We start from the raw sequence: 25,543 nt of genomic DNA, 5'->3' as shown, positions 1-25,543 counted from the left end.
CAGCCTCACTCCCCGGGTCCAGAAACCCACAAACTGCTGGAGGAACTCCCTGACAGCACTCCACAGCCTCACTCCCCAGGTCCAGAAACCCACAAACTGCTGGAGGAACTCAACAGGTCAGGCAGCATCTATGGAGGGGAATAAACAGTTGCCATTCTGGGCTGAGACCTTTCTTCCCCTCGATTGTTTATTCCACTCCATACTTACTGCCTGCCCTGCTTCGTGATTTTTATACATTTCGAGATACAGCTCAATAACTGGGCCCTCAAGCCCTTTGAGCCACACCACCCAGTTACACCGTGTGATCAATTAACCTACTAACCCGTAGATTTTCAGAGTGTGGGAGGAAACTGGAACGTCTAGAGGAAACCCGCGTGGTCACGCGAAGGACACACAAATGGGTGGAACTGATCCTGTTACGCTACTGGGCCATTTCACATTAGGTTCAATATCCAGTGACCCTTTACTTCTTTCTAACGTTTACCCTGACGGATCGTCACTGTTGGAGTTGGAAGTCAAAGTCAATACCATAAGCACAGCTCCATGAATGCACAGGTGAGATGAAAAGCTTATTCACGGCAGCATCACAGGCTCACAGTGTCGGGTGCGCCATGGTACCGTAGCGGTTAGCGCGGCACTGTTTCAGCTCGGGGCACTCCAGAGTTCAGAGTTCAACTCAGGCAGTGTTCGGTAAGGAGCCTCTGCAATTTCACCCTATGGAATGTGTGTGTTTTCTCCAGGCCCTCCTGTTTGCTCCCACCGTCCAAACACGCACCAGCTAGGTTAATTGGTCGTTGTAAATTGTCTTGTGATTCGGTTCGGGTTAATCAGGTTTGTCGGATTTTGAGTGGTGCAGCTCAAAGAGCCGAGAGGGCTTCACTCCACACTGTGTCACTAAATAAATAAAACAGGCAGTGTTCACCAGAAAAACTTACAGTATATGCAAATCTTACTAGAAAGAACGCAGAGCAAACTAAAAGTACATTTATTATTTATTATGAAAGTAGATTCAGTGTATGTTACCATTTACAACCCGAGATTCATTTTCTTGTTGGCATTTACAGAAAATAACAAATATTATAGAATTTATGACAAACTGCACATAAATAGACTAAGATTAACTAAACAACTGATGTGCAAGACAAACTGCACAAATAAAAATAATACTAAAAACATGAGTTGCGAAGAGTTTTTACAGGAGAGTTTGTAGGTTGTAAGTGGTGATTTGTGTTTCATTAGTGGTCATACAGTGGTCACACATCACAGTGTTGCTAATTGTAGTGATTAGGGTTGTACCAGCTGATTCAAGAACCAAATGGCTGAAGGGAGGAGGTGTTCCTGAACTTGCTGGTATGAACTTCAGGCTTCTGTATCTCCAGCTGAATGAGAGCTACCAGAAGGTGGCATGGCCCGGGTGGTGGGGATCTTTGATGATGGATATTGCTTGCTTGTTTTGAAGATCACAAGATTAGATTTACTGGTTTCTAGCACCAATATAGCACTTATGAGCCCTAATCTGTAGGTCTCTGAAATGTAGGAGGAAACAAGAGCTCACAGATTCATGGAGTAGATGGTCATTCAGCATGGTGCAGGGAGAGAGGAGGTTTGCTTGTTCCTTCATTCATTCCCAGTTGTGACACCGGGGCTGTGCTTTTTTTGCCTGCGCCAACTTTATTTATTTTGGCCCTTCAAGCCTCACTACACCACAACCACCGCCAACCCAGTGTAAATCAACCCTAATCATGGGACGATTTACAATGACCAGTTAACCTCCCCGGCTCGACTCCCGACTGTGGCATGAAACTGGAGAACCAGGAGGAAATCCAGACTTTCCACGGGGAGGACATACAGTCGGCCCTCCTTATCCATGGATTCCGCATGCGCGAATTCAACGAAAACCTGGAAGTGCTCTTCCAGCACTTGTTGTTCGAGCATATACAGACTTATTTTTCTTGTCATTATTCCCTAAACAATGCAGTATAACAACTATTTTACATAGCATTTACATTGTATTAGGTATTATAAGTAATCTAGAGATGATTTAAAGTATACAGGAGGATGCGCGTGGGTTATCGTGGATCGGGATCAAAAAAAATCAGAAGTTCTCTTACTAAGTAAGTCGGAACAGGTACATCCAGTATTATTTAGCGTCAATTAGTCAAACGTTTGTCTTAGTATATAGTACATAATTTACCTTTCTATGCATAGAAAACACTTAAGAACGTATGTTTCAGTGCCAGGCTCGGGAACAGAAGTTCTCGGGACTTGGGACAGATCGCTCCCTAGTGTGCTCTCCACCGTGCCGGGTTGATATGGAGATATCAACTCAAAACCCAAAACCAAAAACTCAAAACCCCAAAACCCAATAATTAACCCACTGCGTTTCTTAGTAATAATTGTAGCTTTCATCAGGGCAGAGCCTTTCTCACTTTATCCTTTAAAATTGTTCCGATCATTGACCGATGTAGCCTGACGCTTTTCCAATGACCGATGGCGTTTCACCTCTTTCCGATTGCTTTATTACTTCCATCTTATTTTCAATCGTGATCGTGATTATTTTCGTGAACAGAAACACTGCACATTCAGAGCTCTAGCGCCAGGTCCTAATGTCCGCCACACTGAGACAGGTTAAATAAGGTTTGGGGTTCCGCTGGGTCCTAAGGTCCACTGGATTGAGACAGGTTGAATAAGGGACTTGAGCATCTGCGAATTTTGGTATCCACGAGGGGTCCCAGAACCAATACCCCGGGGATAAGGAGGGCCGACTGTACAGATTTCTCTGGGATTGAGCTCTGGATTTGCACTCCCCGAACTGTATTAGCAGCAAGCGATCTGCTGCCTACTGTGGTGTAGATCACTCCTGAACTGAGAATTTCAGAGAGGGGTTCAACAGGGGTAAATCTCGGTTCAGAGAGCTGATACCTCGAGCGGAGGAGGAGAGTTGCACAATGCCATTAATGGACGGTGTTCTCAGTCTCTCCCGCTGATGCCTCATTGTCAGTGTAAAATGTACCTTACATTCTGCACCATTGTCTTTTAATACTTTTAAAAAAGTACTTCTGTAATAAAGAGCCAAGATTTGGTCTGCAGGCATTGTTAATCAAAAGCTTTCCGAATTGCAGTCAAATAGATAAACAGGAAAAGCACACTGTTCTGGAGTAATTCAGCCCTCTGTTTTAAGCTTCATTAACCTGAACGTTTCATTAGGTACACCTATACATCTGCTCGTTAATGTCAGTATCTAATCAGCCAATTATCTGGCAGCAACTCGATGCATAAAAACATGCAGACATGGTCAAGGGGTTCCGTTGTTGTTCAGGCCAAACATCAGAATAGTGAAAAAATGTGATCTAAGTGACTTTGACTTTGGAATGATCGTTGGTGCCAGATGGGGTGGTTTGAGTATCTCAGAAACTGATGATCTCCTGGGATTTTCACACTCAACAGTCACTAGAGCAGGGGTTCCCAATCTTTTTTTTATGCCATGGACCTACACCATTAAGCAAGCAATCCATTGACCCCAGATTGGCAACCCTTGCTCCAGAGTTTAGAGAGTGGTGTGAGAAACAAAAAACATCCAGTGAGCAGCAGTTCTGTGGGTGAAAACGCCTTGTTAATGAGAGAGGTCAGAGGAGAATGGCCAGACTGGTTCAAGCTGACAGGAAGGCGACAGTAACTCAAATAACCACATATTACAACAGTGGTGTGCAGAAGAGCATCTCTGAATGCACATCATGTCGGACCTTCAAGTGGATGGGCCACAGCAGCAGAAGGCCACACCGGGTTCCAGTGGCCACTGAGTGTATGTTCTGTGGTACCCTCTCCATCTCTGCTGGACATTCTGATAAACTATCAGATAATGTTAGTTATATAAATTACTGTGGACTTTTTCACTTCCTGTTGCAAACAAGAGGAAATGAGGAGGCCCAACATATTGATGCAATTACAAAGAAGGTATGAGAGCAGAAATGTTTCATTAGGAGTTCGAGGAGATTTGGTATCTCATCAAAGACTCCAGCTAATTTCCAGAGAGAGACTGGAGGGCAGCCTAACTGATTGTGTCACTGTCTGCTGTGCGGGCTTCAATATACGTGATCAGGAAAAGCTGCAGATGCTTGTAAACTCAACCAGCTCCATGCTGGGCACTAACCTCCCCAGCATCGAGGACATCAGCAGGAAGGCTGTCTCCACCATTACAGATCGCAGCACCCACAACATGCCCCCTCCTCATTGCTTCAGTCAGGGAGGAGGTACAGGACCCTAAAGACACACACTCAGAGTTTAGGAACGGCTTCTCTCTGCGCCATTGGGTTTCTGAACACTACCTACCTCACTCTTCTGTACTATTTGTTTATATTCCTATTGTGATTTATAGAAATTTTTATGTATTGCACTGTACTGCTGCCACAAAGCAACAAATATAAACCTGATTCTGATTAAGGAACTGCCAAAAATATATGTCTTTCTGGCTTCTTCCCCCTTCCTTTCCAGTTCTGATGAAGGGTTTTAGTCCGAAACATCGACTGTTATTTCTACAGGTGCTGCCTGACTTGCTGAGTTCCTCCAACATTTTGTATGAGTGTTGCCCCTACAACCTCCAGGCTCCTGAACCAGTGTTGATAACTTCACTCACTCCAACTCTGAACTGGTTCCACAACCTCCAGACTCACTTTCAAGGATTCTACAACTCATTTTCTCAGTGTTATTTATTTAGTTATAGAGTACAGCGCAGAAGCAGGCCCTTTGGCCCATCTAGTCCGTGCTGAACCATTTAAGCTGCCCACTTTCATTGACCTGCACCAAGACCATAGCCCTCCATACCTCTTCTATCGGTGTGCCTATCCAAACTTCTCTTAAGCATTGAAATTGAGTGTTCATCGCCATGCTGGCAGCTCATTCCACACTTTCCAGTTCCACTGAGTGAAAAAGTTTCCCCCTCATGTTCCCCTGAAACTTTTCACCTTTCACCCTTAACCCATGACCTCTGGTTCTCGTCTCACCCAACTTCAGCCTGCTTGCATTTACCCTGTCGATACCCCTCATCATTTACTTACTTATTATTTCCCTTTTTTTGTTGTATTTGCAGAGTTTGTCTTCTTTTGCACATTGATTGTCAGTCCATCTTTTTTCATCGATTCTGTTGTGTTTCTTTGTATTTACTGTGAATGCCCACAAGAAAATGAATCTCAGGGTAGGATATGGTGATACAAACATACTTCCATAGTAAGTTTACTTTGAACTTTAGAAAGTGTTTCTTTCGGTGTTGACCCAGTAACTATTGTGCATCGGAATCTTACAGGTACTTTGATTCTGTGGACATTTGTAAAATTAACTCTGACTGGCACGAGGTGCGACTGTCGGGCTCGTTCCCGAACCGGACAAATGGGCCGATAACTGTGACCACACTGACCGTATTGGAGCGCACTTTCCTCGAGTTCCAGCTGTTTCAGGAGGGGAGCAGGTAGGCAAACAGGAAAATGTCCCCGCGAAACGTGAGCTGTTCTACTTGAGAAGCCGTCACCTCCTCATGACAGCCTTCCCTTTTGTCGTGCTTTTCCACAAAGCATTGCTGTGAGAAGTATCTATATGTATCACAAGAGGAATAGACAGGGTAGACAAAGTCTTTTCCCGAGGTGGAGATAGTGAGCTTAAAGGTGAGAGGCGAGTCGGAGGAGCCAGACGAGGTTCAGAGAAGCTGGCTTCAGTGCTACCTGCTACTCAAACCCGGCATCAGTGTCGGTGAGCGAAGGCGGCCTCCAGTGTAACTGTGGATGATTATCTTGTTTCTCTTGTGATCGTAAGACCCTGGTGGACACTGATAATGTAATTTGCTGCAGGCTTGTTTCCTATGTTTGGCGGCGTGGGAGCTACGGGCAGCGTGGCCTCTGTCGTAGTGAGGAGTAGGCCTCAAGCCACAGGCTCGCCTGTGGCTGCGGGCGGGGAGAAGCACTGCAGCATAGTGCCTGAGCTCGCCTGGGGGATCAGCCTCTCCCATTGGTGCTGTCCTGCAGTGTTTGATCAGTGGAATGACAGACTGGATCTGCGCACCTCTGGTAATCTGTACAATCAACTTGTGGGACATGTCACTCAGGGTCTTGGACAATATATGTGTTTTTTTGGAATGATGATGTTTTGCTTTGCTTGCTATTTTGAATATGCTGTGTATGCTTTGTACCTAGGCCCCAGAGGAACACTTTTTCATTTAGCTGTTGAATGATAATTGAACTTGAATTTGACTTTGATTGATCTCATTTGAGAGGGGAAGCTTAAGGGAGATGTGCAAATCAGATCAATAACATAAAGAGCGTACAGACAGTATCAGTAAGATCGAAAGAGTACAGAGAACATTTACAAGGATGTTGACAGGACTTAGGACCTGAGTCAGAAGACATAGGAGCAGAATTAGGTCATTTGGCCCATCGGGTCTGCTCCACCCTTCGATCATGGCTGATCCCTTTTCCCCTCCTCAGCCGCACTCCCCGGCCTTCTCCCTGTATCCTTTGATGCCATGTCCAATCAATCTCTGCATTAAAAATACACCCAATAACCTGGCCTTCACAGCTGCCTGTAGTAATAAATTCCACAAATTCACCACCTTTTGGCTAAAGAAATGTACAGGGAAATGTTGAATAGGTTAGGACATTATTCCCTGGAGCGAAGGAGAATGAGGGGAGATTTGGTAGATGTAGACAAAATTATGAGGGGTATCGATGGGTAAATGCAAGCAAGCTTTTCCCACTGAGGTTAGGGGAGACTAGAACTAGAGGTCGTGGGTTAAGGGTGAAAGGTGAAATGTTTAAGGGGAACCTGAGGGCGAACTTCACTCAGAGGGTGGTGTGAGTATGGAAGGAGCTGCCAGCGGAAGTGGTGGGTTCAGGTTCAGTTTTAACATTTAAGAGAAGTACGTGGATGGGAGGGGTATGGAGGGCAATTGTCTGGGCGCCGGTTGCTGGGACTAGGCAGATTTACAGTCAGCACAGACTAGATGGGCTGAAAGGCCTGCTCCTGTGTTGTGCTCTATGACTCTCGGTTTGTCTTACACAGAGTGGTGGGTGCCTGAAACATGGAGCTGGGGCTGGGGCAGTGGTGACACCAGACCGGATGGCAACCCTTATTTATGACAGCAGCATTTAGACAAGCATGCAAACGCGCAGGGAAGGGAGGGATGTGGATCGCAAGCTTAAAGTGGACCATGGTTGGCACTGACAATGATGGGCCAAAGGGCCTGCCCTGTTCTATGACTGAGCATACATGTGGAATGTGTTACTTCCCTTCTTTATCCCAATTTCATTGTGAAAAAGAGGAAGTTGGGAGTGAAATCACGTACCTAAAGAAACTTCCTTTACCCAAGAACAACATCAGCTGCTTTGGAAAATCTGAATTAGACCATCGAGTCTGCTCTGCCATTCCATCAACCCCATTCTCCTGACTTCCCCCCGTTACCTTTGATGCCCTGACTCATCAAGAACCTGTTAACTTACAAGAGAAAATTTGCAGAAGCTGGAAATCAGAGCAACACACACAAAATGCTGGAGGATCTCAGCAGGCCAGGCAGCATCCCTGGACAAGAGTCAACGTTTCAGGCCGAGACCCTTCATCAGGACTGGGGAGAAAAAGATGAGGAGTCAGAGTTAGAAGGTGGGGAGAGGGAAGAGAGAAATACAGGGTGATAGGTGAAACCTAGCGGGGGGAAGGGTGAAGTAAAGAGCTGGGTGAAAGAGATACAGGGGGTCAAAGAGAGTGCGACCCCTTTGACAGTGGAGGAGGCCATAGACGGACATGTTGAAACGGGAATGGGAAATGGAATTAAAATGGCTGGCCTCTGGAGAGCTTGCTTTCTCTGGCAGACAGAGCACAGATGCTCAGCGAAACGGTCTGCCAATCTACGCCGGGTCTCACCAATACTGTATAAAGGAGGCCACACTGGGATCTCCAGATTCAGTATATGACCCCAGCAGACTCACAAGTGAAGTGTCACCTCACCAGGGTGGACTGTTTGGGGCAAAGGAGGTCAGTGAGGGAGGAGGTGTTGGGGCAGGTGCAGCACTTGTTCCGCTTGCAAGGATAAGTGCCAGGAGGGACAGATGGACAAGGGAGTCGCGTAGGGAGTGGGGGGACTGGAAGGATGTGCTTGGTGGTGGGATCCCCTTGCAGATGGCAGAAGTTATGGAGAATTATGAGCTGGACACGGAGGCTGGGGGGTGGTTTGTGAGGACAAGAGGAGCCCTGTCTCTGATGGGGTGAGTGCAGATGTGCACGAAATGGAAGAGATTTGGCTGAAGGCAGCATTGATGGTTGAGGAAGGGAAGCTGCTTTCTGTAAAGGAGGAGGAGGACGGAATGAAGAGCCTCATCCTGAGAGCAGGTGCAGCAAAGACAGGGGAACTGAAAGAAGGGGACGACATTTTTACAAGTAACAGTGTGGGGTGAGGTATAGTCCAGGTAGCTGTGAGAGTCCATGGGTTTGTAATAGACATCAGAGATAGAGACAGAGAGATCGAGAAAGGGGAGGGAGATGTCGGAAACAGACCAGGTGAATTTGAGGGTAGGGTGGAAGCTGTGCAGTCGACGAGCTCCATGCGGGTGCAGCACTAATGCAGTCATCGATGTAGCAAGGGAAAAGTTGGGGAGTGACACCCGTGTAGGGTTGCAACACAGAATGTAAACTAACTTACTTACTTAATCCCATCAGTCCTACTGTGGCATTGGCCACCGACAGCAGCTGACCACAGCACTCTGTCCTGGGCCAGTCTTCCAAGCTGTCCCCAGGTGTAGCCCATCGTCAGAGATCCTTCCTCTCCCAGGGACGAGGTCTATGGAGCTTCTGTGGGTGTTTCTGGAGCTCTGGCTTTGCTAGTCCCATGCCCAACCCTCCTTCCACAGCCAGGCTTGGGACCATCCATGAGCCTTCTTAAGCCCAATACCCCTACTGGGGCAAAGGCCACCGACAGCAGCTGACCACAGCACTCTGTCCTGGGCCAGTCTTCCAAGCTGTCCCCAGGTGTAGCCCATTGTCGAAGATCCTTCCTCTCCCAGGGACGAGGTCTATGGAACTCCTGTTAGTGTTTCTGTAGCTCTGGGTTTTTACAGGATGGGGTTCATCTCTCCTCCTTTCATAGCCAGGCTTGGCCTATCAGTCTCCACTTTAAATATACCCATATACTGTCCCTTGAGACTTCTCCATGTGTTAAAATGTTTACCATAGACAGCCCCCGAAGCCAGAGTGTGATGTGGCAATTTTAAACTCTGAGTCACAGGTTTCCCCTTAGAAATGGTTCAAGGATAAATGTATTGGGGCTGATTGCAACCTTAAAAAACCGAGACTATTCTGCAGGGACCGAGAAATAAAATGCTACAGATGCTGGAAATCTGAAATAAAACCAGACACCTCTGGAACTGCCCAGTAGGTCAGGCAGCGTCTATGGGGAGATAACGTATCAGGCTGATGGCCTTCCAACAGGAGGGTGATTAAATTCTGAGTGCAGCACCACTCAATCTAGCCCCTGCCCCGGCCCTACCCCAGCTCCAGAACCCTGACTCCTGTCCTTGTGACCAATAAGAACATAAAACAGGACAGACCCTTCAGTCCTCGCTGTCATGCTAACCTTCAATCTAGCCCCTCCTCCCACATCGCTCTTCATTTTCCTATCATCCATCTAAGAGTCTTTTAAATGTCCCTAATGTTTCTGCCTCTACTGCACCCTTGGCAGGCATTCAGCACCCACCACTCTCTGTATATATTAAAAAACAACCTGACATCCAGTCACCTTAAAATTATGCCCCCTCGTATTAGCATTCCCCCCCCAGGCAAAAGCCTCTGACTGCCTCCTATCACCGTGTACATCTCTATCAAGTCACCTCTCATCCTCCTTCACTCCAAAGAGGAAAACCCAAACTCACTCAACCTATCCTCATAAGACACTTGCCCCCTGACCTCCGGTCCTTGTGGTCACTTGCCCCTGACCTCCAGACCTTGTGGCCACTTGCCCACTGACCTCCGGTCCTTGTGGTCACTTGCACCCTGACCTCTGATCTTTGCGTCCCAGGCGATCGGACACATCTGACAGTCACCTGCTGGACCTGTGTATCATGGTTTTCCGAGCATCGTTCTCCACCGGCAACTGGCTCAACCTGGGCAGGCTGATGGCGCACAGCAAGAGGGCGGTGAAGAAGTTTGTGGGCTGCGATGTGATGCTGGAGCCCGGCGAATATGCCGTCGTCTGCTGTGCTTTCAACCACTGGCAGATGTCCATGCCTTCACCTTCGCTGTCCCCGGCCGCAGGTGAGGGGAGCCCGAGAGCTGGAGTAATCCCCACCTCAGTCGGGAGGGGGAACCAAGATGTCCGTCTGTGGAGGGTCGATGTACAGAGTTGTGTGGGGGCGGTGTCAGAGAACTGATCTGGTCTGGGGTGGGGACCCCTGCCAGAGAAGTGGTCTTGAAGGTGAAGGGAGTGGGGACAAAATTCAGTGTCGTGCTGAGTCCCGGGTCCATTGAGACAGGAACTTAGGGTGTGGAGTGAGAGCAGGGTGTTGGGTGAGTGGGGGGGGGGGTACAGGGTGAGGGGATTAAGAGATCCTGAGGGTGGAGGGTTGCTTTGAAAGATGGTGTGGTGAGGAAGAATGTGGAATCTGGTCTGGGCTTCAATATAGGCAATGACCTGGGTCTGAGTGTAGGTGAGGGCCGAGACTCACTCAGAATGCCAGAAGCAGAGCAGGGTGAGAGGGGTAGTGTCTCAGGGAGGGCTCAGGATATTGGCAAGGGGTGAAGGGCCCGGGGAAGGTTTCTGGTTCTCAGAGAGGCTTTCTGGGTTTCAGGGAAGGGTGGGAGTCCCGGGGAGGCTTTCTGGGTTTCAGGGAAGGGTGGGACTCCCGGGGAGGGTTCCTGTGTTTCAGGGAAGGGTGGGAGTCCCGGGGAGGGTTCCTGTGTTTCAGGGAAGGGTGGGAGTCCCGGGGAGGGTTCCTGTGTTTCAGGGAAGGGTGGGAGTCCCGGGGAGGGTTCCTGTGTTTCAGGGAAGGGTGGGAGTCCCGGGGAGGGTTACTGTGTTTCAGGGAAGGGTGGGAGTCCCGGGGAGGGTTCCTGTGTTTCAGGGAAGGGTGGGAGTCCCGGGGAGGGTTGCTGTGTTTCAGGGAAGGTTGGGACTCCCGGGGAGGGTTTCTGTGTTTCAGGGAAGGGTGGGACTCCCGGGGAGGCTTTCTGGGTTTCAGGGAAGGGTGGGAGTCCCGGGGAGGGTTCCTGTGTTTCAGGGAAGGGTGGGAGTCCCGGGGAGGGTTCCTGTGTTTCAGGGAAGGGTGGGACTCCCGGGGAGGGTTTCTGTGTTTCAGGGAAGGGTGGGAGTCCCGGGGAGGGTTCCTGTGTTTCAGGGAAGGGTGGGAGTCCCGGAGAGGGTTCCTGTGTTTCAGGGAAGGGTGGGAGTCCCGGGGAGGGTTCCTGTGTTTCAGGGAAGGGTGGGAGTCCCGGGGAGGGTTGCTGTGTTTCAGGGAAGGGTGGGAGTCCCGGGGAGGATTGCTGTGTTTCAGGGAAGGGTGGGACTCCCGGGGAGGGTTCCTGTGTTTCAGGGAAGGGTGGGACTCCCGGGGAGGGTTCCTGTGTTTCAGGGAAGGGTGGGAGTCCCGGGGAGGGTTCCTGTGTTTCAGGGAAGGGTGGGAGTCCCGGGGAGGGTTTCTGTGTTTCAGGGAAGGGTGGGACTCCCGGGGAGGGTTCCTGTGTTTCAGGGAAGGGTGGGACTCCCGGGGAGGGTTCCTGTGTTTCAGGGAAGGGTGGGAGTCCCGGGGAGGGTTCCTGTGTTTCAGGGAAGGGTGGGACTCCCGGGGAGGGTTTCTGTGTTTCAGGGAAGGGTGGGAGTCCCGGGGAGGGTTCCTGTGTTTCAGGGAAGGGTGGGAGTCCCAGGGAGGGTTCCTGTGTTTCAGGGAAGGGTGGGACTCCCGGGGAGGGTTTCTGTGTTTCAGGGAAGGGTGGGAGTCCCGGGGAGGGTTCCTGTGTTTCAGGGAAGGGTGGGACTCCCGGGGAGGGTTTCTGTGTTTCAGGGAAGGGTGGGAGTCCCGGGGAGGGTTCCTGTGTTTCAGGGAAGGGTGGGAGTCCCGGGGAGGGTTCCTGTGTTTCAGGGAAGGGTGGGACTCCCGGGGAGGGTTCCTGTGTTTCAGGGAAGGGTGGGACTCCCGGGGAGGGTTTCTGTGTTTCAGGGAAGGGTGGGACTCCCGGGGAGGGTTCCTGTGTTTCAGGGAAGGGTGGGAGTCCCGGGGAGGGTTTCTGTGTTTCAGGGAAGGGTGGGAGTCCCGGGGAGGGTTCCTGTGTTTCAGGGAAGGGTGGGACTCCCGGGGAGGGTTCCTGTGTTTCAGGGAAGGGTGGGAGTTCCGGGGAGGGTTGCTGTGTTTCAGGGAAGGGTGGGAGTCCCGGGGAGGGTTCCTGTGTTTCAGGGAAGGGTGGGAGTCCCGGGGAGGGTTCCTGTGTTTCAGGGAAGGGTGGGAGTCCCGGGGAGGGTTCCTGTGTTTCAGGGAAGGGTGGGACTCCCGGGGAGGGTTTCTGTGTTTCAGGGAAGGGTGGGAGTCCCGGGGAGGGTTCCTGTGTTTCAGGGAAGGGTGGGAGTCCCGGGGAGGGTTCCTGTGTTTCAGGGAAGGGTGGGACTCCCGGGGAGGGTTCCTGTGTTTCAGGGAAGGGTGGGAGTCCCGGGGAGGGTTCCTGTGTTTCAGGGAAGGGTGGGACTCCCGGGGAGGGTTCCTGTGTTTCAGGGAAGGGTGGGAGTCCCGGGGAGGGTTGCTGTGTTTCAGGGAAGGGTGGAAGTCCCGGGGAGGGTTGCTGTGTTTCAGGGAAGGGTGGGAGTCCCGGGGAGGGTTCCTGTGTTTCAGGGAAGGGTGGGACTCCCGGGGAGGGTTCCTGTGTTTCAGGGAAGGGTGGGAGTCCCGGGGAGGGTTCCTGTGTTTCAGGGAAGGGTGGGAGTCCCGGGGAGGGTTCCTGTGTTTCAGGGAAGGGTGGGAGTCCCGGGGAGGGTTCCTGTGTTTCAGGGAAGGGTGGGAGTCCCGGGGAGGGTTCCTGTGTTTCAGGGAAGGGTGGGAGTCCCGGGGAGGGTTCCTGTGTTTCAGGGAAGGGTGGGAGTCCCGGGGAGGGTTCCTGTGTTTCAGGGAAGGGTGGGACTCCCGGGGAGTGTTCCTGTGTTTCAGGGAAGGGTGGGAGTCCCGGGGAGGGTTTCTGTGTTTCAGGGAAGGGTGGGAGTCCCGGGGAGGGTTCCTGTGTTTCAGGGAAGGGTGGGAGTCCCGGGGAGGGTTGCTGTGTTTCAGGGAAGGGTGGGAGTCCCAGGGAGGGTTCCTGTGTTTCAGGGAAGGGTGGGAGTCCCGGGGAGGGTTCCTGTGTTTCAGGGAAGGGTGGGAGTCCCGGGGAGGGTTGCTGTGTTTCAGGGAAGGGTGGGAGTCCCGGGGAGGGTTCCTGTGTTTCAGGGAAGGGTGGGAGTCCCGGGGAGGGTTCCTGGGTTAAGGTGTCTGCAGCTGAGGTTGGTGGGATGGGCACGGTTGGGTCAGGGCCTCAGGACACTGTCCAATTACGCCCAGGGTGACCAATTAACCTACTACCCCATATTTGTCCGGACTGTGGGAGGAAAGCAGAGCAGAGGTCAGAGAGAAAGGAAAGATGCAGACTCCTTACAGACAGTGGTGGGAATTGAACCTGGGTCACCTTCGCTGTAATAACGTCACACTTTGCCACCGAGCTGTCATTAGAAATTGTGTAATTATAATAGTAAGAATGAGGTTTATTTGTCACGCGTGCATCATTACAGCGAGACACACAGTGAAATGCCTCGTTTGTGTCTGAGGATGGTGTGGGGGCTGCCCACAACTTATCAACCTAACCCTACGTGCGAAGAAGCCAGAGCAGCTGGTAACAGGGAGAACCAACAATCTCCTTACAAGCAGTGACGGGATTTGAACCCTGACCTTCGGTGGCTGGGGCTGGAGCCTGCTTTGATGAAAGCTGGGGGTCGGTAACGTTTGGGACTCACGCCCCACCCTGGCACAGCTACAGAAGCCGCGATGGAATCCGTGAGAGGCAGCTGCTCACTGTGTGCCAGGCGTGAAGTATTTTTCGTCAGTCCCTCTAACCTGTTCACGCTGTGGGGCGGCAGAGTTGTGTAATGCTTTACTCTTCCCACCGCTCTCACCTTCTCTGTCACCACATGTGAACCAGTCTGTCGCCCTCCCACTTCCCTGAGGCCTACAGGTTCGGGTTAATAAATTGTGGGCACTGGTAGCATGGCGGCACTTGTGGCTGCCCCCAGCGCATCCTCGGACCGTGTTGGTGCTCGATTGGCTGGTCCAGGCAGGTGAGGACCCACCAGTAGAGAACCCCGTAGGAGAACATCGTAGTTGACTCGAGTGATCACACTGAGTTGGTACTGGAAGCATTGCCAGACTTGCAGACTGCCCTCAGTACATCCCAGGTCAGTTGTTCACACATTTCACTGTCAGCTTCGATGTTCATGTGATAAATAAAGCGAATCTTTAACCCTTTATCGCCACGCTCACGAAGCCCTGTTTCCTGCTGCAGCAGTTTCAAGTCCCACCAGCAGTGGGCGAAGTTTACCTGAGTTTCCTGGACACATCCTGGCTGTCTACAGCTACAAACCTGTGATGGTAGAACAGGTGAATTCCCAGCCGACGACTCTGGCCGACGCAGTGATCCTGCTGACTGAACACAAGGGAGAGAGGCACGAGGTAGGGAGTCCCTGCTCTCACTTCACAGCACCGTGTAAGCTGCATAGGGCAGGGATGTCAGCGTCGATACACCTCAGTTGGAGAACGTCAACCAGTGCAGCACAGCAACAGGTCCTTCGCCCACAGTGTAGTGTCAGCCAATTAAATTAGTGATCAAATAGCCAGCTAAACTTCTGCCTACACAATGTCCATATCCTGCCATTCATGAGCCTGTCTAAGCCACTCTTAATCATCCCTAATGTATCTGCCTCTACCACCATCCCAGGCACCCACCACTCTCTGTGTAAAAACTTGCCCTTCACATCTCCTTTGAAGTTACCCCCCAACCTCAAATATTTGCCCTCTGCCATTAGGCATTTCGAAGCTGGGAGAAAGGTAGTGTTCTGTCTACTCCATTTATGCTGCTCATAACCTTGTGAACCTCTGTCAGGTCTCCCCTCAGCCTCTGCCGCTCCAGAGAAAACAACCCAAGTTTGTCCAGCCTCTCATTACAGCACGTGCCCTCTGATCTAGACAACATGCTGGTAAACCTCTGCTGCAGCCTCTCCAAACCCTCGACATCCTTCCTATAGCAGGGCAATCAGAACTATATGCAACACTCCAGCTGCAAAGTTACAATAAAACGTCCTGATGTTTTACCTCAATCCTTGAGTAATAAAGACAAGCAGACCATAAGCCTTCATAACCACCCTGTCGACCTGTATAGCCACTTTCCCTCCAACTTCCATCTTCCTCCACCCCACCATCGCTGAACACCCCAAAACTCCTTTCCCCTCAGACACAAACAACACTCTTCCCCCTCCGATCCCAGCTCTCGTCCATGCCGGGTTTTCGCCATTCCCTCTAACCTTCTCCTCTCTGTGAGGCAGAACATTCTGTTCTCAGTAAGGGCCTCACCTTTGTCCCCTGCGACCACACCTCAGTGAGTTCTGTGCCCATCACAACACTGAGCTCTTCTTCCATGGTCTCCGAGCCAATTTCTTTGGCAAGGACCCTCCACCCCGCACTGACAACCCCTTCTCATGTCTTCAACCCTCCTCCTCTTCCTGGACATCCCACCCTGGGCTTCTGCCTGCCCTGGACCTTTTCACTGCCAACTGCTGACGGGACATTAACCATCTAGACTAGTGGTTACCAACCTTTTTTTTTCGGAATCTACTGGGAAAGTCTCCAAGATCAACGGGTTGGCAACCACTAGTCTAGACTTTAACACTCCTCTCTCCTATTCCAACCTCACTCCTTCCAAACGCTCCGCTCTCCATCCCTCCACACCAATCCTAACCTCACTATCAAACCCGCAGATAAGGAAGGTGCTGTAGTAGTCTGGTGTACTGACCTCTACCTTGCTGAGGCCCAGAGCCAACTCTCAGACACCTCCTCTTACTTACCCTTCAAACAAGTCCCCACTAAGGAACACCTGGCCAACCTTATCGACTCTGGGGATCTCCCAGCCACCACCACCACCAACTTCATAGTTCCTGCACCCCGCACCTCCTGTTTCTATCTCCTACCCAAGATCCACAAACCTGTTTGCCCACGTACACCCATTGTTTCAGCTTATTCTTGCCCCTGCCAACTGAACTCATATCGGCTTATCTAGACTCTGTTTTACCCCCTCTAATTCAGTCCCTTCCCACCTACATCCAAGAGATATCACACGCTCTTTTCAAGGATTTCAGGTTCCCTGGTTCCCATCATCTCATTTTTACTAATGGATGTCCAGTCCCTATATACCTCAATCTCCCACCAGGAAGGCCTCACAGCTCTCTGTTTCTTTCTAGACACCAGACCCAACCAGTTCCCCTCCACCACCACTCTCCTCCGTTTAGCAGAACTTGTCCTCACTCTAAATAATTTCTCCTCCCACTTCCTTCAAACAAAAGGTATAGCCACGGGCACTCTCATGGGTCCCAGTTGTGCCTGCCTGTTTGTCAGCTATGTGGAACAGTCTGTATTCCAAGCCTACGCTGGTGACCGTAACATGTAGCCTGTTACATGTAAAAACGCTATCTCCTTCTCTCAGTTCCTCCATCTCTGCCGCATCTGCTCTCAGGGTGAGGCTTTTCATTCTAGACCAAAGGAGATGTCCTCCATTTTCAAAGAAAGGAGCTACCCTTCTTCCACCATCAACATTGCCCTCAACCACATCTCTTCCATTTCGCACACATCTACTCTTACCCCATCTTGCCGCCACCCTACCAGGGATAGGGTTCCTCTTGTCCTCCCCTACCATCCCACCAGCCTCCACGTCCAGCACTAATTCTCTGAAACTTCTACCACCTCCAACAGGATCCCACCACCAAAAACATCTTTCTCCCAACCCCTGCCCCCCCCCCCAACACTTTCTGCTTTCTGCAGGGATCACTCCCTACTCAACTCCCTTGTCCATTAGTCCCCCCTCACTGATCTCCTTCCTGGCTCTTATCCTTGTAAGTGGAACAAGTGCTACACCTGCCCCTATACCAACTCCCTCACTACCATTCAGGTCCCAAACAGTCCTTCCAGGTGAGGCGACACTTCACCTGTGAGTCTTTTGGGGTCATTTACTGTGCACTGTGCTCCCAGTGTGGCCTCCTGTATATCGATGAGACCCAATGTAGATTGGGAGATCACTTCACCGAGCATCTACTCTCCGTCCGCCAGAACAAATGAATCACCCAGTGGCCACCCATTTTAATTCCTCTTCCCGTTCCCATTCCGATATGTCCATCCATGACCTCCTCCACTGTCGGGACCAGGCCGCACTCTGTTTGGAGGAACAACACCCTTATATTCCGTTTGGTTGGCCTCCAACCTGATGGCATGAACATTAATTTCTCAAATTCCCGGTAGATTGTGAGGTCAAGAGTCTGAGTTCAGGCCTTGAACCAGGTGTTACGTGCTTTCAGCCTTTTGTGTTTTTTATCCGATGGGCATGGGAGAGGAGGGAATGTCTGGAGTGGACGGTGAGGCCTTTGGTCGTTCTTGGCGGTGACGGTGGGGGGGGGGTGGGGGTTGTACGTGGAGTCTGACCGGAATCCCTTTGCCTTCCAACAGGGTCGCGAGGGCATGACCTGTTACTACCTAACCCATGGCTGGGCTGGCCTCATCGTGGTGGTGGAGAATCGTCACGATAAATACTACCTCCACGTGTCGTGCGACTGCTCAGACAGCTTCAACGTGGTGTCGACGCGCAGCAGCTTGAAGACGACAGACAGCGTGCCGCCTTTGCACAGGTAACGGGGTGGTAAGGGGCCCCGACTCCCTGACAGCACTGCTGAGCCTCACACACACCTACAAGCAAAGCACCAAGTAGCAGGGGCAAAATGCTGCGGAGCTCAGCAAGTCAGCTGGTGTCCATGGAGAGGGCTCATTTATTATCAAAGTACATATCCGGCCGACCTTTGTAATGCCTTAACCTACACCATTAAACAGGAGACTGTGGACCCCAGGTACGGTGACATAGACATACTTTAATAATAAGCAACACCATTAAACAAGAGACTGTGGACCCCAGGTACGGTGACATAGACATACTTTAATAATAAGCAACAACATTAAACAAGAGACTGTGGACCCCAGGTACGGTGACATAGACATACTTTAATAATAAGCAACAACATTAAACAGGAGACTGTGGACCCCAGGTACGGTGACATAGACATACTTTAATAATAAGCAACAACATTAAACAAGAGACTGTGGACCCCAGGTACGGTGACATAGACATACTTTAATAATAAGCAACAACATTAAACAGGAGACTGTGGACCCCAGGTACGGTGACATAGACATACTTTAATAATAAGCAACAACATTAAACAAGAGACTGTGGACCCCAGGTACGGTGACATAGACATACTTTAATAATAAGCAACAACATTAAACAGGAGACTGTGGACCCCAGGTACGGTGACATAGACATACTTTAATAATAAGTAACACCATTAAACAGGAGATTGTGGACCCCAGGTACGGTGACATATACGTACTTTAATAATAAGCAACAACATTAAACAGGAGACTGTGGACCCCAGGTACAGTGACATAGACATACTTTAATAATAAGCAACAACATTAAACAGGAGACTGTGGACCCCAGGTACAGTAACGTATACATACTTTAATAATAACCAACACCATTTCAGGCCAAGATCCTTCAGCACATCAACATCATAGGTGCTGCCTGACCTGCTGAGTGTGTTTAAGTTTCATTTAGAGATACAACACAGTACCAGGCCAATGAGTTCCCACTGCTCAGTCACATCCATGTAATCAATAACCTACTAACCTGTACATCTCTGGAATGGTACGGATCAATGGGAATAGGCAGTTTAAATGGTTGATCATGGACTAGATGGGCTGAAGGGTCTGTTTCTGGACAGTTAGGGGGTTAGGCAGAGTCTATGGGGGAGTACATTTTGGCTTCAGACTCTGCATCGTAGGCACTCCGCTCCAGAGGACAGGAACTCCTGTGTACTTGCCTCCCCATCCATACTCCTCTTAAACATTAAAATCAAAATTGTACCGCCAGTTGTGCTGGCAACTCGTTCCACACTCTCACCACCCTCTGAGTGAAAAGGTTCTCCATCTTGTTCCTCTTAAACATTGCACCTTTCACCCTTAACCCATGACCTCGAGTTGTAGTCCCACTCAACCTCAGTGTAAAAGGCCTGTTTGCATTCATCCTATCCATACTCCTCATAATCTTGCATTCCTGTATCAAATCTCCTCTCAATCTTCTATGTTCTAAGGTCTACAGTCCTATCCTGTTTAATCCTCCAGACCCAGCAACATCCTTATAAAAGTTCTCTGTATTTTCAACCTTACTTACGTTTCTCCTGTAGGTAGGTGACCGAAACTACAGACAACACTCTAAATCAGGCCTCACCAGTGTCTTTTGCAACTTCAACATAACATCCCATCTCCTGTACTCAGTACTTTGATTCATGAAGGCCAATGTGCTGAAAGCTTTCTTTATGACCCTGTCTACCTGTGACACCACTTTCAATGAATTATGTCCCTTTGTTCTACCGCCCTACCGTTGACTGTGTAACATCTACCCGAGTTGGTTGTACCAAAGTGTCTGCATTAAGTTCCATCTGCCGTTTTTCCAGCTGATGCAGATCCCTCTGCCAGCCATGATAGCCTTCCTCACTGTCCACGACACCCCCCAGTCTTGCTGTCATCAACAAATTTGCTGATCCCATTAACCACATTAACATCCAGATCATTGATATAGATGACAAACAACAAGGGACCCAGCACCGATCCCTGCGGTACACCACTAGTCACAGGCCTCCAGTCAGTGAGGCAACCCTCTACTACCACTCTCTGGCTTCTCCCACAAAACCAATGTCTAATCTTCTTGACCACCCTCCTGTGTGGGACTTTGTCAGATGCTTTGCTGAGGTCCACATAGACAACATCCATTGCCTTGCCTTCATCCACTTTCCTGGTAACTTCCTGTAAAAACTCTCTCAGATTGGTTAGACATGACCTACCACACAGAAAGTCATACTGACTATCCTTAATCATCCATGTCTGTATTGTTACGTATCCCGGAACTGGATAACTTATCAGCAAAGATAGAGAGGTCCGTTGAAGTCTGATGTCACTATTTTCAAAAGTTTTTAGACATGACCTACCACACAGGAAGTCATACTGACTGTCCTTAATCATCCATGTCTGTATAAATACTCAGATACTGTACCTGGTCCCTCAGAACACCCTCCAGTCACATTCCCACTACTGATGTCAGGCTCACTGACTGTCCTTAATCATCCATGTCTGTATAAATACTCAGATACTGTACTTGGTCCCTCAGAACACCCTCCAGTCACATTCCCACTACTGATGTCAGGCTCACTGACTGTCCTTAATCATCCACGTCTGTATAAATACTCAGATACTGTACCTGGTCCCTCAGAACACCCTCCAGTAACATTCCCACTACTGATGTCAGACTCACTGACTTGCAACCAGGACAGGAGGTACAACTGGTCTGTCCATGACTTCTGGTGGAGAATAAGCTAATGCATAATGAAATATATGAATTCACGTCTCACATCTCCTAGCAAACTGCGATCATTTCACAGGGAGGCACAAGAACTGCAGATGCAGGAATCTGTTGAAACCTTCTGAATATTGAAAGGCCGAGATAGAGTGTATGTGGAGAGGATAGTTCCAGTAGTGGGGGAGCCTAGGACCAGAGAACACAGCCTCAGGATAGTGGGGCATCCTTTCAGAAGGGGGTGATGAATCTGTGGAATTCATTGCTGTGGAGCCTGAGTAATTGGATATATTTAAGGTGGAGGCTGATAGGTTCTTGATTAGTCAGGGCGTCAAATGTTACAGGGAGAAGGCAGGAGAATGGGGTTGAGAGGGATGATAAATCAGCCATGATGGGATAGTAGAGCAGACTTGATGGGCAGAATGGCCTAATTCTGCTCCTATGTCCAATGGTGTGAGATTTCCTGACATATGCCAGTAATCTTAAACCTGATTCTGTTTTCCTGTGTTCACGATTTGGGTCCTGCAGTATCTGTGGGAGGGGATGTGTCAGCTGGGGACCCTGCATCATGGGAAGGGGAGGCTGACTGCTGTCTTTTCTCCCCTCAGGCAGGTGTTGGTGGTGCTCTCGCAGCTGGAAGGCAACGCTGGCTTCTCCATCACCCACCGGCTGGCTCACCGCAAAGCAGTGCAGCCCTCGTTGGGCGAATGGTCCTCGACCAGGGCAACACACAGCCCCCCGCTCACGCCTGATGTCTCTGGCCTGCACTGCCCCCGGCCCTTGTGACGACACCTGCTCCCCACCGTTGTATCTAACCCCTGCCCAGTGTGGGAGACAGATACCACATCCACTCCAATTTCTAATCCAGGAAGGGGAATCCCGACTCCGGCTGCTCGCTTTGCCCTGGGGGACGTGGTGGGGAGGGGGGTCCAGAATTTCCTCTCTGCCCATGCCCCATTCCTCCACTCCTCTGGGATATGTCCCAGGACACCAACACCTGACTTGGAGAGGGAGAGCAAAGCCAAGCTCTCTCACAGCCATTTCACCAACAGCCGGTCTCCACCTGAGACCCCGGTCCCAGTGGTGGGGTCCCTAAACCTTGTCTGGGGCCCTATCACCACCCCATGACTCAAAACTCAAATCTCCCTCCACCCAGGATCCTGGGATTCCCTGTCCCAGATCCCTCTCTGCCCTTCAATCACCCACTTCCCTGGATCACACCCTCCCCGGGTCCCTCTCCCACTTCCAGGATCCCTGGGTCCCATCCTTTTCACTCCCAGCCCACCACTTTGATCGTCATCTCCATTGCCATTGCCATGGTGACGGGGTGAATCTCTCCCGGCCTAGCTGCACTGAGAGCCTCAGGAATCCCTGCTCGCCAGCTTCCCTCCCAGACGTGAAAACCCAGCTCCCTCCCACGCACCCCCACCTCCCCAAGCATGCCTCGTAGACTTGCTTTCAGATTTTGACCACCCGCCCTCCCATCATCACCCCACCAAGGTGCCTCTGAACACACACAGCCAGAGTGGTGATCATCCTTAATCATAAACCTGGACTCTCTCTCCCACTTAAGAATTGATAGTCTTTGGGAACATTTTCATAAAATTCCAAGTTTCTGACACATCTGCCCTGTGACAGCTACTCATTCCTGTCCTCTCCTCAAACTCTGCACTACAATCACAGACCCCAGCCAGCCACAATCTGCTTGCCGTGAGATTCTACATGATTAGCGTGGTCACTCTGTGAGTTTCTACCTGGTTAACGTGGTCGCTCTGAGTTTCTACCTGGTTAATGTGGTCGCTCTGTGAGTTTCTACGTGGTTAATGGTTGCTCTGTGAGTTTCTACGTGGTTAACGCGGTCACTCTGTGAGTTTCTACGTGGTTAACATGGTCGCACTGTGAGTTTCTACGTGGTTAACATGGTCGCTCTATGTGTTTCTACCTGGTTAACGTGGTCGCTCTGTGAGTTTCTACCTGGTTAACGTGGTCGCTCTATGAGTTTCTACCTGGTTAACGTGGTCGCTCTGTGAGTTTCTACGTGGTTAATGGTCGCTCTGTGAGTTTCTACGTGGTTAACGCGGTCACTCTGTGAGTTTCTACCTGGTTAATGCGGTCGCTCTGTGAGTTTCTACCTGGTTAACGCGGTCGCTCTGTGAGTTTCTACGTGGTTAACACGGTCGCTCTGTGAGTTTCTACCTGGTTAACACGGTCGCTCTGTGAGTTTCTACCTGGTTAACACGGTCGCTCTGTGAGTTTCTACCTGGTTAACATGGTCGCTCTGTGAGTTTCTACCTGGTTAATGTGGTCACTCTGTGAGTTTCTACGTGGTTAACACGGTCGCTCTGTGAGTTTCTACCTGGTTAACGTGGTCACTCTGTGAGTTTCTACGTGGTTAACACGGTCGCTCTTTGGGTTTCTGCCTGGTTAACGTGGTCACTCTGTGAGTTTCTATGGGTTAACGTGGTCACTCTGTGAGTTTCTACGTGGTTAACACGGTCAGCATCTATGTGAAACTCACTGCTACAGCCATGATATTAAATTGGGGAGGTTTCCGAAGAGCTGTGGGTTTGTCCTGATGCTCCAACGTCAGTGAAAGGCTCAGATACAAATCCCACCTCCCCTTGGGTTTCCTGATTTAGAACAGTTATATCCAGATGAAGGAGCTTGATGAAAAACATTTGGTAGAAAACATTTTGGCACAGTAGAACAGTACAGAGCCTTCAACCCACAGCTTTGTCTCAATCTTTCAACCTACTTTATGATCAATATAACCCCTCTCTCTCTCACATAGTCCTTCATTAATCTAGCATCTAAATATCCCAAATGTACCTGCCTCTACCACCACCCCTGGCAGGGCGTTGCGCACACCCACCACTCTCTGTGTAAAAAACCTACCTCTGACATCCCTCCTCCAATCTCCTTAAAGTTATGCCCCTTTGTATTAGCCCTTCCCATGGTCTCTGGCTGTCTACTCGATCTATGCATCTTGTAAGCCTCTATCAAATCTCCTCTCATCTTCCTGCACTCCAAAGAGAAAAAACCCTCGCTTGCTCAACCCACCCTCATATGACATGCTCTCTAATCCAGGCAGCAACCTGGTTGAACTCCCCTGCACCCTCTCTAAAGCTTTCACATCCTTCCTATAGTGAGACGAATAATGCTCATCGGACTAAAGCATAAAGAAAAACACAACTTGAATATGGCTGCCTCTGGTGTGTGAAGACAGGCTCAGGTACGAGGCTAGTCAGGAACGTTACTGGGTTCGGGTTTGGTGTTAGCTAAGGTGCACACTTTGTAACTCACGATGTTCTGCAGTCAATCCTCGAGTTGGTGCTTGTTATTGGTGCAACTGGGTGTTACTGGATTTCTACAGCTATAGCAAATCTCTGAGTCCTGAACAATGTCAATACACCCACAGTCTCCCCCCGATCTAACACGTAATGTAAACGCACATTTAGTCTGAATCTGCCTTTAATGTGTTTGTTGCTATTTCCGACAAGCTGCTGAGCCATATCTGATTCTGTCTGAGTGGCATTCACAGTCTCCCCCTGTAACCGTGTGGGTTATCCTGGAGGGCTCTGGTTTCCTCGCCCCTGGGCAAAGGCCAGCGGCTACAGTTCGTCCGAGTCCTCTGACCTGGGCAGTCTTTCCAGTTGTCCCCAGGTTTAGCCCATCTTCTTGGTTTCCTCTCACATCTCAAAGATGTGTGGGGGCATTGACTTAGTAAGGTGCCTCTCCTGTGTGAATAGGGGTAGGATTTGGGGGAAAGATTAAAGTTTAGCTTTATCTGTCACGTGTACAGGGAAATGTGTCGTTTGCATCAACAACCAACGCAGTTTGACGCTGTGCTGGGGGCAGCTCAAGGGTGCCCACAACTCACTAACCCTAACCCATACGTCTTTGGACGGTGGGAGGAAACCAGAGCACCCGGAGGAAATCCACACAGTCATGGGAAAATGCACAAACTCCGTAAAGGCTGCAGCAGGAATTGAACCCCGATCATCGTTCTCTGGCACTGTGAAGCAATACACAGCCCACTGTGCTACCACACCCGAGAACAGGTTACAGAGATTGCTCTGTGAGTCAGCATAGACTGGATGGTTTTCCAATGGGAATGGATTAAATTACGGCGAGCATAGTTCTGTAAACGATTCTTTATCAAGAAGTTGGGGCAGATGTACAGTACCTTTCTGTCTGCCCATTGTAACTAAAGATTGGGCTGAGATAACCACAGGGGTGATTTTGGTTTGCAGTAGAAAGGAATCCCCAAGAGCACAGGTAAAGTCGGCAGTCAGCTGAGCCCTCGCTACTGTGGCCACGGTTACAAATCTGATCTAGTAACTTGTTGTGGATTGTTCACAGGAACTTTACCGATTGTTTGAGGTTGGGAGATTGTTTCTGTGGTAAGTCAGCCCAGAATACACAGAGTGGTTCTAACACTGGACCCCTTCTCCCTCAACCCACTGCCTGTCTACGACACACAGCAGGACAGAGGATTACGTCCCAGCAAACCGAGATGTCCGAAATCTCCTACCAAGCCGCCTGTCCCCACCCTGTCACTGCTGCCGCCGGTCATTCCTTCTCATGTAGTTCGTCCTCTGGCCAAGCACCACCTCCTGTTCCCCGTCCCCACCCACTGTCCGTCCTGTCAGTGCAGCCTCAGGTGAGCTGAATCTGAACCAGCCAACTCTCAACCCTGTGACTGGAAAACGACAACACCAAGAGTTTTATCAATTTTAGAGTCTATATATATATTAAAAAATATATAAATATATATATATGTATCATGTAGTTTCAAAAATCTCAGGTTCCAATGGACCAAATAAATTTTGTTTTATAATGACTTACTTGT

At 50.0% G+C, this 25,543-nt stretch overlaps 1 protein-coding gene across 8 annotated transcripts in view; it reads left to right on the top strand.

The window, feature by feature from the left end:
* capn15 (calpain 15) overlaps window positions 1-25,534 on the top strand; it is a 288,563-nt gene extending 263,029 nt beyond the window's left edge. For 7 of the 8 annotated variants that reach the window (XM_059978926.1, XM_059978928.1, XM_059978923.1 and 4 more), the window contains 5 exons: window positions 5,300-5,461; window positions 10,046-10,281; window positions 14,533-14,699; window positions 17,736-17,914; window positions 21,300-25,534. In XM_059978926.1, the coding sequence (XP_059834909.1) occupies window positions 5,300-5,461; window positions 10,046-10,281; window positions 14,533-14,699; window positions 17,736-17,914; window positions 21,300-21,477 (922 nt within the window). In that variant the 3' untranslated portion in view covers window positions 21,478-25,534. The remainder of the gene's footprint in view (window positions 1-5,299; window positions 5,462-10,045; window positions 10,282-14,532; window positions 14,700-17,735; window positions 17,915-21,299) is intronic. The other variant, XM_059978924.1, reaches the window with a different exon arrangement.
* The last annotated feature ends 9 nt before the right edge of the window (window positions 25,535-25,543 follow it).

Source organism: Hypanus sabinus, chromosome 9 (assembly GCF_030144855.1).
Source record: "Hypanus sabinus isolate sHypSab1 chromosome 9, sHypSab1.hap1, whole genome shotgun sequence".
Taxonomy (NCBI): domain Eukaryota; kingdom Metazoa; phylum Chordata; class Chondrichthyes; order Myliobatiformes; family Dasyatidae; genus Hypanus; species Hypanus sabinus.
The sequence above is the reverse complement of the archived record's forward strand: the minus strand, read 5'-3'. Positions and strand labels throughout refer to the sequence as shown.